This window comes from Podarcis liolepis, assembly GCF_965112155.1.
Source record: "Podarcis liolepis genome assembly, chromosome: 5".
Classification (NCBI taxonomy): Eukaryota; Metazoa; Chordata; class Lepidosauria; order Squamata; family Lacertidae; genus Podarcis; species Podarcis liolepis.
In genome coordinates, this window is record NC_139556.1 from 80681411 (window position 1) to 80695593 (window position 14183).

Genomic DNA, 14183 nt, shown 5'->3' on the forward strand with positions numbered 1-14183 from the left:
CACGTCCCTTATATCAACTTTTGACTATGTACTAATTAAAGCTGATTTGCCTCATTCCATGACCAACCAGGGCATTCTAAGAAATCTTCATTCTTGAGTTTAACATAAAGGCACACAGCTGAATAATTACCCGGTAATAGGAAAGACCTTGGCATGCCTAGTCCATATATTATACTCCCCAATCTTCTACAGTTTATAAATTGGGGTGTTCTTCCTTGAACAGCTGGTTCCAGGTTTAACTCTTCCAGGTAACTCTTGACTCTGAACAGGAAACATGTAAAATTAAAAGGTACCCTATGTATGAAAGTAATAAGACAGAGAGGGAAGAAGAATCTTTGTTTGCATCAGCCACTAGCCACAGCAATAAAATAAAACATAATGTACTGAAGATAGAGGTAAAAACTTAACCATACAAAATACATTCTGGAGGTTTACATCAATAATAGATCTTATTAGAATTGCCACTGCTAATTTTTTTTTGCAGTTTTTGCTGTCACCTGGTTATCTCGATCTGCTAGAAGCAAGGACACAGTAGAAGTGGTTGAAAGTAATAATATATTTCACTCTCAATTTAACCAAAAATTCTGTGTTGAGTGGGTCACAGAGATGAACCCTCTCCTTTTCTTGTGTTCAATTAGAATAGGGAGCAACCAGAATTCACTCATCTAGGGGTTCATTTGGTGCTGGCTATTATCAGAGAACTGTCAGGCATCCAGACAGCCACCTTCAAAGGAATATATAGGGCCCATTGCTGTGTTTATCTCACTTTTTTACGGTAGGAAGAATGATCCCTGGATTCAAGGATGCTTAGCCAGCCTTTTTCTTCCTGCTCCTCCAACCTTGGACCGAAGCATAATGATCATCGTGGCTTCCTTGAAATTTTGGTTTATACAATCTGCTCCTTCTCTACAGCACTCCAGGAAAATGAGTCGGAAAACTACATAACTTAACACTGGATTACAACTGTAGACCGCAGGATTAGTTATGTCCTTTTTGGACTCACTTTCTTGGGCACCATGGAGAAGGAGCAGATGCACATGTTGTTAGTCTGACTCTCATCAAACCCAGCCAACGTGACCAATGGTCAGGGTTGGTGGAATGAGTATTTATTCATTTATTAAATTTGTATCCCACCCTTCACCCCAAAGGATCAAAATGTTAAAACAATACAATTTAATTAAAATAAAACATTTTAAAATACAATTAAAAATGATCTAAAAACATTAAAAAGCATTTAAGGTAAAGGTAAAGGGACCCCTGACCATTAGGTCCAGTCGTGACCGACTCTGGGGTTGCGGCGCTCATCTCGCTTTATTGGCCAAGGGAGCCGGCGTACAGCTTCCGGGTCATGTGGCCAGAATGACTAAGCCGCTTCTGGCAAACCAGAGCAGCGCACGGAAACACCGTTTACCTTCCCACCGGAGCGGTACCTATTTATCTACTTGCACTTTGATGTGCTTTCAAACTGCTAGGCTGGCAGGAGCAGAGACCAAGCAACGGGAGCTCACCCCCGTCGCAGGGATTCAAACCGCCAACCTTCTAATCGGCAAGTGCTAGGCTCTGTGGTTTAACCCACAGCACCACCAAAAGCATTTAGAACATCCTAAAAGTCTTTAGCAGCATTCCAGCAATGTTTGAGGGGACAGTTTCCCTATCCTTGGTGTATTGTTAATGACACTGATTGGTGTTTAAATGGGAAGGCTGAGTGTTGAGGAGAAACCTATGCCCACAATCTGCTGCAGCCACAAAAAAGTAAGGCAAGACCAGTGCTATTTTTCTAGAAAAAGAGGTGCCAGAATTCACCATGAACGCCTCCCTTGTTCTCTTATAATGGCAATGGCGCCCATCTGAGAGGTGCCAGAACTCAGTGCTGGCAAGTTCCAGCTGAAAAATCCCTGGGCAAGCATAAAGATCTATGTAGTCTAGCTTTCTGCTACTTCCCTAAAACTGGAATAATCAACAGCTGTTGAGACAGCAAGTGAGAAAAGAAATGCCAGCCATATTCACCCTTAGGGAAAGGATTGGTTCTAAAGCTAAATGAACAGTAACTGCATTTCCTTTTTCCTGTACTAAGTTAAATCCTGTAATTATGTTTTTGACATTACTTCTTATTTATAAACTGTGAGAGAAGGTGCCTGGACATTTTAATGTGCACACTGGCTATCAGCCGCCCCCACCCACCACTGCCATGTAGCTTCCTAAAGGTTCCCCATGAGGAAATGCAGTTTTTGGTCTGAAACAGGTTCCCTACCCCTGCTCTACAGAGTTGTAACTGCAGGCACTGCCCCAGGAACAGGATCTTGCCTCCGTACTGTTAAGATAGATGAAACATCCTCTAAGAATCTGGTGCCTTTAACAGACAGAGGCAGGACTCTTAGGAATTTATCATATGAAATTCACCTGCTGGATTTCTGGCTAGCAAGAGTCCTGGGAAAGAGAAAGAGTTGACAAATCTTCCTGTCCTCTAATGACTGCAACTGACAACAGGGAGACGCTGAGACATGAGTGGGGAGTCTCTTGCGGAGTATGTGAGAAGCAGAAGGCTTGATCATTGTGTTTATTACCTAAGAAGATGTTTTTCTTCTCCTTGAAGTCACACTGTGTACCAAATCCTTGTGAAATTGCGACATCCCTCAAACCACAGACTTCCATGCTTATGTGATTTATAAAGATTGCCAGCAACGCTCCTGTTTATTTCCTCTGGTATTATGACCAAATAGTTCTATCCTTTCTGCAGTGTTTGTCTCAAGCTTATTTTTGGATGCAGAAACAAAGGCAATAGCCACACAAAGAGTTGGAAGGGACCCTGAGGATCATCTAATCCAACCCCCTGCAATGCAAGGAATATGCAGCTGTCCCAAACGGGGAGTGAGCCTGCAACCTTGGCGTTACAGAATTGAAGGTGGAGATCATCAGTTAGGTCTCTCTCTCTCTGTGTGTATGCATATATGGTATGTGCCGTATGTATGTACTATACACGTGCTTGAGTGTTGTGTTTGGTAGCCCACAGGCCACATCCATCACTGACATGTAGCCCCTTGGAAATTGAAGCCCCCAAAGGGAATTTTGTCCTAGGGCACTTGGAAGCAGCCAAGGCATTCCAATGGCCATGGGGGGGGGATTCCTTCTAATCCCCCTTCTCTACAAACACTACACATTGGGGCCAATGGTTGGCTGGGTGTACAAAGCTTATTGCCTTTCCCCTCTTTCAATTCCAGGTCCTAAGTTGTTCCACTTAAAGCAGGAGTGGATAGTCAACCGAGGCACTCCAGATGTGGCTGAACTACAACTCCCATCAACCCCCCAGCCAATAGTTGGGGATGGATGAAGTTCAGCAAATATCCGGAGGGCCAAAGATTGACCTACTCACCGACCCCTCCTTGCCTTAAAGGAATCACACCATCCAGGTATCCGCGTAAGCATGAACCCAATTCAGTCAGTGTCCCCCCAGCAAGATCGAGAGACACAGGGTTCCTTAAGTACAGTGGTACCTTGGGTTACATACGCTTCAGGTTACAGACTCTGCTAATCCAGAAATAGTGCTTCAGGTTAAGAACTTTGCTTCAGGATGAGAACAGAAATCGGGCTCCGGCGGTGCGGCAGCAGTAGGGAGGCCCCATTAGCTAAAGTGGCGCTTCAGGTTAAGAACAGTTTCAGGTTAAGTACGGACCTCCAGAACGAATTAAGTACTTAACCTGAGGTACCACTGTAAAGGTAAAGAGACCCCTGACCATTAGGTCCAGTCGTGGCCGACTCTGGGGTTGCGGCGCTCATCTCGCTTTATTGGCCAAGGGAGCCAGCGTACAGCTTCCAGGTCATGTGGCCAGCATGACTAAGCTGCTTCTGGCGAACCAGAGCAGCGCACGGAAACACTGTTTGCCTTCCCGCCGGAGCGGTACCTATTTATCTACTTGCACTTTTGCACTGCTAGGCTGGCAGGAACAGGGACCTAGCAACGGGAGCTCACCCCGTCACGGGGATTTGAACCGCCGACCTTTTGATCGGCAAGTCCTAGGCTCTACAGCGCCACCCGCGTCCCTTACTCATGACTTAATTCTAAAAGGTGAGGCTCTTTGGGAAAGGCTCAGGCCACTTGTGGACCCGAAAGCCCCCATCCTCACATTTCCGCGCGCTCTACCCGGACGCTCCGGCGGGGCAGGGGGCTGTTCACACGCCCTCGGCGGCCCTTCCCGCGCCTCTGCTCCGGCGCCAGGGCTCAGCCCTTCGCATGCAAATCCAAGCGGCTGCTGCCGGGACCTTGGCAACGGCCGCGGCGCCATCTGGCCGTGCGCCGGCGGGGAGGCAGCCTCGCCTTTCGCCGCTCGGCCGAACGGCGAGGGCGGCGCTAAGGGCAGCGGGGAGGCGGCGCTAAGGGCAGCGGAGGGGGGCCGAAGGTACCGCGGCGGCGCTGGGCGCGCGGAGCGGCGAGGAGGAGGGACGGGGGCAGGCAGGCAGGTCAAGTTCCCGCCGGGCGGTGCGCTCTGGCTCTAGGTCGGGACTCCCTCGCCGCCTCAGTCCTGGGAGAAGGAGACACGGCGCGGAGGCGGCGCCTGTTTTTGCAGTTGGGGCGGACGGGCGCGCCGACCGAGAGCGCCCTCGCCTCGCGCGCACGCCGAAATGAGGTGAGCGGCTGCGCTTCGTTTGGGTGGGGCGCTTGGCGGGAAAGCGCCGCGGGGACCGTGCGCTCGGTTGGGACCTCCGTGGCGCAGGCAGGGAGTCCCGCGCTCTCCTCTCGTACCTGTGGAAATGAAGAGAAAAGTTTTGCCTTAGTTGAGTTGGCCGCTCTTCCCAACTCCGCGCCGCCGCCACCTCGGTGGGGAGGTCGCAGGAGCCGGGCGGGAAAGAACATACAGAGCCCGCGAGAATGCTAAGAGAAGGGGGCGGTGGGAACGGGGCCAGGGGCTCTGCATGGAAGCTGAGGAGAAAGGCGTGGGAATTCCAGCAGAGCCCGCGAGGTGAAAGAGCGCGGCGGCCTTTCTTTTCTTTTGTAGAGAAAGGTGTGATCTCTTTTCATCTCGGAAGTCTTCAAAAAAATCACAGCGTGCATGCCAATAGCCGGTGACAATCCAGTTCAGGGGAGTTAAGTGGCTCATAAATCCCTCCTCGCCTCCGGTGGCGGGTAGTTTGTTGAGGGTTCACTTTTGAGGAGGGCAACTCCGTGCATGGAAACAAGCCTCGCGGCATTTAATGGGCTTTCTTTCCTCTTCCATATATGCACTCGGAGGAAGGAAAGCCCATTATGTTCTGCGAGGCTTATTTCCAAGCAAACATGCACTCAGGATTTCTGCCCGGGGCTCAGTGTGGGGACTTGCTTCTTAGTAAACGGGCTGCACGGGGACTGTGCTTCTTAGCTGCTGCAACCTTAAAAAAAATACCCAGCGCATTAGTTTTGGTGTGAGTTTTCGAAGGCGAGCACTTGCTTCGTCAAATGCATCAGTAGGAGTTGGCTTGCAGAAGTTCCTCCTGTATTCAGTGTGATAAGTATCACTGCACTTCCTTGTTTTCTTATCAGGTTGGAGATCAGGCTTTTGACCTGAACTTGAGGCAGGAACTAAGGAACTGTGCCACTCCGTTCTCATTTTAACTTCTGCTCCTTGGCTGTAGGAGCCTCATTTAGTGTCTGGAGAGCCTTTTAAAGACCCGGAGGAGTTTTGGAGGTAGTTTCTGATGTTCATGGTGGTCTGCTGCTCTTTTATTTTTTTAAAAAAAGCATTTCAAGTGTGTCTTTGGACCCCAGCCCTAGTTTTTAAGTAGCTCCACCCAGTGGTGTAGCGTGGGTTGTCAGCACCCGGGGCAAGGCAAGTAATTTGCGCCCCCTAACCCGTGGATTTGCGCCCCCTAACCCATGGATTTGCGCCCCTAATCCTAACCCCCTGATGTTGCGCCCGGTGCGGCCGGCCCCCCCTGCACCCCCCACGCTACGCCACTGGCTCCACCCTCCTTTTTCCCCAGTCATCAATTCATGACCTGGATTTGCCTCCAGCTGCTGGGCTATTTTCACTTGTGTTAAATGGGTTGATGGTTAGGAATGCTGAGTGATGGAATAGTTTTGCTTGTTTCACCATGTGCCCAGGCCCTGGTTTGTTTGTTTTTTCCTTCTGCAGACTCCCTCCTTGCACCTTACCCCAAGATGCACCTATGGGCCATAGGTGCATGTTGGAAAAAGTGAAACGGATTGCATGCCTGCTGTAATCTCACTCTGCCTTCAGAACTTCATAAAATACCATTCAGAGTGCTGTAATTGCAGGAAATATTCTTTGGAGGGCTTTGCTTGTAGGAAAGATAGAGAATTCTTTATCTGTATGATTGATGATAACTTGTGTGTGATATGGCACATCAACAGAAGTTGGTCCAACAAAAACAATTTTTATTTTTTATTTCTCTTTCTAGAACCACCGTGGCAGCAATCACCTATACTAAATTATTCTTGGCAAGTGTTCTAGTTCTGTAATTGAATAGTTCCTCTGCTTTGTTGTTCAACAGCTAATGTACATGTAGGATAAGAAACTCCCTACTCTGCAGGTTTTTAAAATTAAGCTGGACCTTGCACTTGCTTTAAATGCTTCCACATTTAACTTTCACCACATTGCCAGCCAAATGGTGCCTGGGTTGCTCAAACAAACCATGGTTAAGGAAGGGTGCTGGGTTCAGACATAATGCCATGCCGTAGTTAAAACAAACCAATATTTCTAAGCCAACAGCAAACCATTGCTTCCAATTGTGGTTTGTTGGTAGTAAACAAATCACATATAAGATGCTAGGTAAGGTTCATACCTAATTGTAATAGTTTTGTGTTATGTGTGTATCAGGCTACTGAATGATTGAAGTTTTACTTGCTTCTGTTTTCTTGTTAAAAAGGGCCGCCTGCATTCCTCTCCCAATGTTGGGTTGACCGTAGCCCTTGGTTATGGACGGCCCAAATGAAGTGGACTTTTCCAACAACAACATTGCACCACTGTGGAGGAGGAGGTCAGCCCACCAGACCCATTTGCACACAAAGAACAAACCCAGGCCCCAGTCTTATCAGAGCTCCACAGGGGTTCTCTTCACAGATTTTCCCGTGGAAGACAAGGATACATTTACTTTAACTCAGCCTGATGAAACTATAATTACTTCTCTGGACAGCAGATCCATTCAAAGGAGTCCTTTGCTTTTCAGCTGCGGCCTTGGTTCTGTGCCAAATGGAAAGGTTCGGTTTCCGGAGCATAAGGCTCTCTCCCCTAGGCTTTCTGACCAGTCACCCCAAGTCCTGAAAATGGTTTCAAATAATTCTATAAATTTTACAGCCAGTGGTCCTATAAATTCAGGAAGCAGCAAGCTAGCTCATCCAGGGAGGATTTCCAATCGAGCAGCACTTTGTCCAGAGAAGGAACAAATTGTTTTCTCATCAAGCCTTGGATTGTCGCCTACGGAAATCGTGCATTCGCCAAATAACAACACATCCACCGCCTCAGCATTGCAACCCAGCCAGCTTCCTAAAAGCTCAGAGAAGGCATCTGTTTGCCTGTCTGCTCCCTTGGAACAGCAGCATCTGCCTCTCCAAAGACTGCCGTCAAATCAGAATGAGCTTGCAGAAACGCCGCCCGTGGTTCTGAGTACGCACAGTCCTGCTGCGTTGAAAGTGGGGAAGCAGCAGATCATCCCTAAGAGTTTGGCTACTGAAATAAAAGTAACCAACAAAGCTAATAGCCAGAATGTGGAACCAAGCAGGAGGGTTCTCAAGGTCCGTAGCATGGTGGAGACCCTTGGGTTGCCTTTGGTAGCTGGTGGAGGCGAAGAAGCAGAAGCGGATGTGGACAGCCCAGGGATGCTGAAACGTAGTTTGAGGTCTACTTCCTATCGGCGGGCTGTTGTGAGTGGCATTGACTTTGACAGCAGTGCCAGCTTTAAGACAAAAAACAGAATGTCCCAGCCAGTTTTGAAGGCGGTTGTGGAAGATAAGGAGAAATTCTCTAGCTTAGGAAGAATAAAGGTAAGGAAATTGATGAAACTTGCTTTGTTAATGAGTTGCAATGATATGTAGGTTTTAAAAATGGAAAAAAATGTGTGTTATTTGTATGCAAAATTTGCATCCTTGCTACCCTTCAAGCAGTTTAAAGTAGTGTGTTAATGTCATACCAACCCTGTGATATAGGTGAGAGATAGCGACTTGCTCGTGGTAAATTCAGTGGTAATCCATCCTATAGTCTGCACTGATGTTTAGTGTGTTGGACACACCATCAAGCATGAAGGGAAGATGCAAGTCTGCAGACAGAAATTATGGGTTGTATCCAACTAAGTTCTGTTTGGAAATTAATGGACCTAGGTTGGTCATTGATTTCAGTGGGTCTACTCTGAATAAAAGTGATATTGGATGCAATCTGACGTTTCCACAGGAAACGGACATACTTCAGGTGTAGAGCATGTGTGAAGGTCCTGTGTTCTGTCAATGGTATTTCTAGGTAGGGCTGGGAAAAATTCTTTGAAAGCAGCTTCCGGTCCTTACCAAAAATACTAAGCAAAGTGGCCCAGTGATCTCACTGTATAAGGCAGCTTAGTGTTAAGTTGGAGCAGGTTATCAGGTTTGTATTCCTCTATGAGCTATATTGGCTCATTGGTACAGTGGAGAATATTGGCAGGTGCAGCTCTCTCTGGACAGAATAATTGCCCTCTCCTTCCCACACATGAACGAATGACTGATCCATGCTGGAAGCAGAATGGGAGATTAAACCGCTCCATAGAAGGGTTTATTGAATTCTAAAGGAAAGTTGGAGGCTTTGTGGCAAGGAGGGGTAGTGCGTTCTCCAGGGTCAGCTCTGTATTGTGACTCGTGTGTTTTGCTGCTGCGTGTGTCCAAAAACTTACCAGCTGCCTTCAGTTTATCGGCACCAGCTGGGAAACAAATGGGCACTTCCTTTTCTTCCTGCATAGTCTTCTCCATCCAGCACTTGAATGTTGTGGTTCTCAACTTTGCAGCGATGATAGGAACAGAAAGCAAACAGAACTTAAACATGAATGCCATCTTCTTAGAGTGCGGGAGATTTTTTGTAACATTTTTATCCTCTTTTGAGCTGTAGTGTAATTGCAGCATCAGTACCTATTCTGTCAAGCCAAGGAAGTTCTTTGACGTAATATGACCAGGCTTCCTCAACCTCGGCCCTCCAGATGTTTTTGGCCTACAACTGCCATGATCCCTAGCTAGCAGGACCAGTGGTCAGGGATGATGGGAATTGTAGTCTCAAAACATCTGGAGGGCCAAGGCTGTAATATGACCCTTTGAAATTATTTCTTAAAGGGGCACATTAAGATGTGCTGCTTCATTTGTGAAGTTGGGAAGCTCCTGGCTAAGAAACCCATTGTGACTTACTTTTCATACACAGGTTGACGAATCTTGGCTGGCTTTAGTTATTCAATTGAAAACTGGTTGTCACCCGGAACCCCTTCTGCTCCTGGCCTTGTGCTGTGTGTCTGAAATGCAGCAGGCATTGGAGAAGGGGAGAGAGGTGGGCATTTTTGCTCAGTGCTGAAGCAAGGTGGGTGGGTAGAGGCTTGCTGTCGCTCTGACTATTGTACTGCACTGGGTCTTGCTTTGTTGGACTCCTCTGTGGCAGTATGATCTACGTAACTGCACTTCAGTCACACTTGTTTGTGAATCACATGGGTCAAGTACAATGACATACCCAAAAGCTGCAAAGAGAGAGAGAGGTGCAGGTACTCTTCTTTCTCCAGTGCATTAGCCTGTGCAGATTGAGCAGGCAGCACTGATCTTATTGGCAAGGACTACTTGGAACTGTTGATTGGGGGACATTGCAGGGCATAAATGTGCCCAGATGATCTTACCCTTTAAATCCATCCTGCAGACAAGCATACAGAAACAGGAACCAATAGCTGCTTCTCATCCATTACTTACCGCTGAATACAGGTTTGTCACCTGTACCCCACTTACCACATCCCTTTGTATGTGAACAAAGGAAATAATTCTATATGCAGGCAGCATTTGCATAACACTGCTTTTGCACCTAAGCTAAACCATTGAGAAGTCTAATGAGGAAAGTTAGGTTAAACATATGTAAACAGCAGTTATGCATAAGCAGCATTTATAGTAGTCATTTTACTCTAATGTCTTTGCTAAAGTAGAATGCTTAATATAATCCCCATTTTAAATATGTTTGAGTAATAGCCTTGCAGCCTGATCACACAGTGGATTTATGTCCCAGGTAAATGTCATAAGGTTTCAGGCTTAATTATATTGTGTCTAGATAATGATGCATTAAGATGCTGCTAAAGGAATGTTTAAGATGATGCGGAAAACTTTGATTGCCTGAACGTGTCATAATTTTGATGTTTTTAATTTGCACCCTACCTTATGGGTCCTGGATACCTTTAATAACAAACATTTGATTAAAATTTCTGCAGGATGCCTTAAAATTGCATAGTGAAGCACTCAAAGGCTAACCATAATTAGGGGTCTTGCATCTAAACACACCTCTGTGTAGCAGAGTGGACACTTAATTATTTTGCATTCATGGTGATATATAGTTGGTTGTTTTTACACTAGTGTACACCTATTTAAGTGGATTATCTTGTGAAGCGGCCATCAGCAAAACATCTATAAACCATTGCTCAAGAGCAGCCTTTCTTAGCCTGGTGCCCCCAAACACTTTGGAAAGCAGCTCCCATCATCCTTGACCATTCTGGCTGGGCTTGATGGGAATTGCAGTCCAGTGGCATATGCAGGGCAGCAGATTGATGCAAAGGCTACACTAGAGGAAACTGTTCTACAGCAAATGGGAGACAACCTTGCCTGCCTTAGACAAATGCCATCGACTTTAAAGACTGTTCCAAACAAATGAAGTCACTTGCATGTTTACTAAATGAAAATATTTCTTTGTTTTTTTTATTAAAATGGAGTTTATTCCATTTAGAGATAGAAAATTCATTACTAAAATGCATCATGTGATGTAATCTGGTGTACACGTGAACCTCCTCCATTTTCAGATTTCTATTAATTTTAGTGAAGATAGCAAGAGCGTGTGCACATTTTCCCTTGAAAGGGTCTAATTGAGGGCCACAACTTCCCAAACTTATAGACCTGTTGAGATGGCTGACTTCTGACATGACTTGATGATCCATCCTGTAACAGGAAGGGAAGGGGGCATTTCTTAAAGTAAATCAGTTGATGTATCTTATTTGAACTTATTTTTATGCAAAGCATAATGAACTCAGTTTTAGGGGGGGGGGGTTGCTGCTTGCTGAACCTTCTTGTTTTCACTGGTTTGCTTTTCCTTTCTCTCCCCTCTTTTAAAATAATCTTAGAAGAAAATGCCAAAAGGACAAGGGACCTTTGATGGAGACGGTAAGAACACTTTTTTTGGACAATTTAATGTGTGAAACCTCAAAAAAGCATGTATGAAGAAACTGAGCCAAATGAGTTGTGTGTTTTAAGCAAATTCATGTATAACTAAATTGTCTTTAATATGGGATATATATATATATATATATATATATATATATATATATATATATATATATAACCTCCAATGAATTCAGCTTGTTGAGGTAGGCCTAAAAGTAAATGGGATTGTATGCACCTGCAGAGTTTTCCAACACTGTATTGATGTTTCAGAAGGTTGTGATTGTGAAATCACCTTTTGCAAAACAGGCAATTTCAAAAGTGCCCAAATTTGTGTTTCTTTGCCTCTTACATTTAGCTATCTCTCTTGTCAAATGTTGCAGTTTATTGCTGATAGTTCCTGCTTTGTGAATGTTGTTGTTCAATGTTTTTGTTGTAAGTTGGCATAGATAATATGATGCAGGCAGTCTTAGAAACCTGGATAGAAAAGTTAGGAGCTAAATGGCTCTTGGGACCTGGGTTGTGGGCGCCAAAACAGAATGTCTAGTCACCATTGGCAACACTTTTTATTATTTTGATAAGAATGAACTAATATGCAATTCACATAAGTGACAAATTGTTAATTTCACATTTGTAACAGAAATTGTTAATACATGTTTAATTTGCTGTTTACAATAAAAATATTGGCACCATACTTCAGTTTTCAAAACACTCTACTCTTTATTGTTAAACTCCTTAACATATTGTCTATCCTTAACCTATACTTTGAGGCTTCAAAGCACATACATTTCAGTAATCCTTGAGTGTCAGCCAGGCACAAAAAAATGGTGCCCAGACTTTTAGAGGTGAATCTTTAGATGCTAAATGCGCCTGGTGCCCTGCTAATTTTGAACCCTGGATGTAGGTGACTCATAACTGAACAAATAAATATCACAGTTGCTTCTTTATAAATACTGCAAGCCATCAGTCTTGGCTATAGTAAAATACCTCTGCATTAACTCCTCCCCCTTATTGCATTTGCCCTAAAGTCTATCATGAAGATCTGTTTGCCATCACTATTGCCTCTTTCTCTTCCATACCATTTCGTTGGTCACTTCAGGTGGTATTCAGCTAAGTTTTTCTCAGAGCACACCCATGGAAATTAATGGACCTAACTTAGTCTTGGCCATTAATTTCAATGGATTTCCCTCCGAGAAAAACTTAGTTGAACCCTTTGCTTTTGTTTGTGGGCTGGATCTATTCAAAAATTTCAGGCATAGTGAGGGTTTACTTTTCAGAACTTTTACCTGTGCTTATTTCACTCTGGCTCTGTCACAACTTCAACCAACCTGTTTTTCCTCATTCAACTTTCAGTATCAATTTTGATCTAGTTCCTTCTTGCAGTGCTTCAGTTCTCATTACTTTGAAACAATGCCATGTTCCATTCTATGATGTTAATCAACTGGTAATGCCTTTTGGGCTACTGGGCAATGGTTCAGTTGTTTGGCAGAGCCTTTAAGCCAGTGGTGTTCAAACTTTTTTCAAAGAGGGCCAGATTTGATGAAATGAAGGGCTGTGGGGGCCGACCATAAGGCCAACCAAAGTTGTTGACCTCCTTTTTAAAAGATTTTACCCCAAAGTTGCTTTTTTTAAGGTTGGAGTCGTTGAGGTTTTTTTTAGGATTGAAGTTGTTGAGGTTTTTTTCAGGATTTTATCCCAGGAAATAATCTGCCACAGGGGCCGGATTAAACCGAACGGCGGGCCGGATTAGTGCCCCCAAACAGAGTTTGGACATGCCTGCTTTAAGCCATTTGCTGTTTCCATCAAATGTTTAGGGAAGCTTTTAATGTTTGATGTAACATAGTATTTTAACATTCTTTTGGAAGCCGCCCAGAGTGGCTGGGGAAACCCAGCCAGATGGGCGGGGTATAAATAATAAATTATTATTATTATTATTATTATTATTATTATTATTATTATTATTATTATTATTATTCCATCATTATATATTTATGTATGATACGTATTTTCTGACACTTTATAATTTCTAAGGTGGCTTTCAAGCTAAACTGTCAAGGAAACAACAGCTGGAAACGTGACATAGGAAACTGAAAGAAGTGAGTTTGTGGCCACTGAGAGGGTCAAGTTTAGTTTCTGCCTCCACTCAACAAAGAAAACAAATAAAGGGAGAGCAGTGATGGATGAAAACGCACATATTCTCATCTTATGCAAAAAATACTCAGAGATAGCTCCTACAGAGTCCACAGAGGCTTACTCCCAAGTAAATGTGCATAGGATTGCCTTCACACCTGCAGCCTCCAGCCAGGGCGGAGGGTGGGATGCAGGCAAAACACTACTTCAACTATGCCAGCCTGGAACTGATGTAGCATCAGGTCACAGTCCCATCAAATGATGGCACTCAAACTGGCTCAGAGCTCCCCTGCCACTAAAGCACCCTGTTTTGGGGACTGGTGGATCTGTTTGTGGGGTGAGGGACCACTGCAGTGGCTTAGGGATTTAAGTTGCAGCCTTAATGTAAACTTATTTGTTCTTACTCAGGATATCCATTGTAAAGTTAAAAACAACAACAAGAATAAGAACTTGGTTCTCTTTATAATCTGTATCATTCCATTCTTTGGCCATGTCTTGTCTTCCAACTTTATAACTGTTTTATGTGGCCTTTTCTGAATTTCCCACCGTTGTGGGTCCGTATTATGCCTCAGAACAGAAGGCATCATCATTCCCTCTTGTATTTTATTCTTTAGCTGTTTTGTCACCTTAATATAGGGGCACCTCAGGCCTTGGGCCTGAATGTGGGCTTCCAAGCCTTGCTCTTGGGCCTTGCGACTCTCCTCAGGCCTTTCTCACTTCC

At 44.8% G+C, this 14183-nt stretch overlaps 1 protein-coding gene across 3 annotated transcripts in view; it reads left to right on the top strand.

Moving 5' to 3' along the window:
- The first annotated feature begins 4372 nt into the window (after positions 1-4372).
- ARHGEF26 (Rho guanine nucleotide exchange factor 26) overlaps positions 4373-14183 on the top strand; it is a 76985-nt gene continuing 67174 nt past the window's right edge. Inside the window, exons 1-4 of one of the 3 annotated variants that reach the window (XM_083504026.1) lie at positions 4448-4622; positions 5513-5657; positions 6859-7972; positions 11296-11335. In XM_083504026.1, the coding sequence (XP_083360152.1) occupies positions 6908-7972; positions 11296-11335 (1105 nt within the window). In that variant the 5' untranslated portion in view covers positions 4448-4622; positions 5513-5657; positions 6859-6907. Of the gene's footprint in view, positions 4623-4885; positions 4956-5512; positions 5658-6858; positions 7973-11295; positions 11336-14183 lie in introns of those variants that run through there. The other 2 variants (XM_083504025.1, XM_083504027.1) reach the window with 2 other exon arrangements.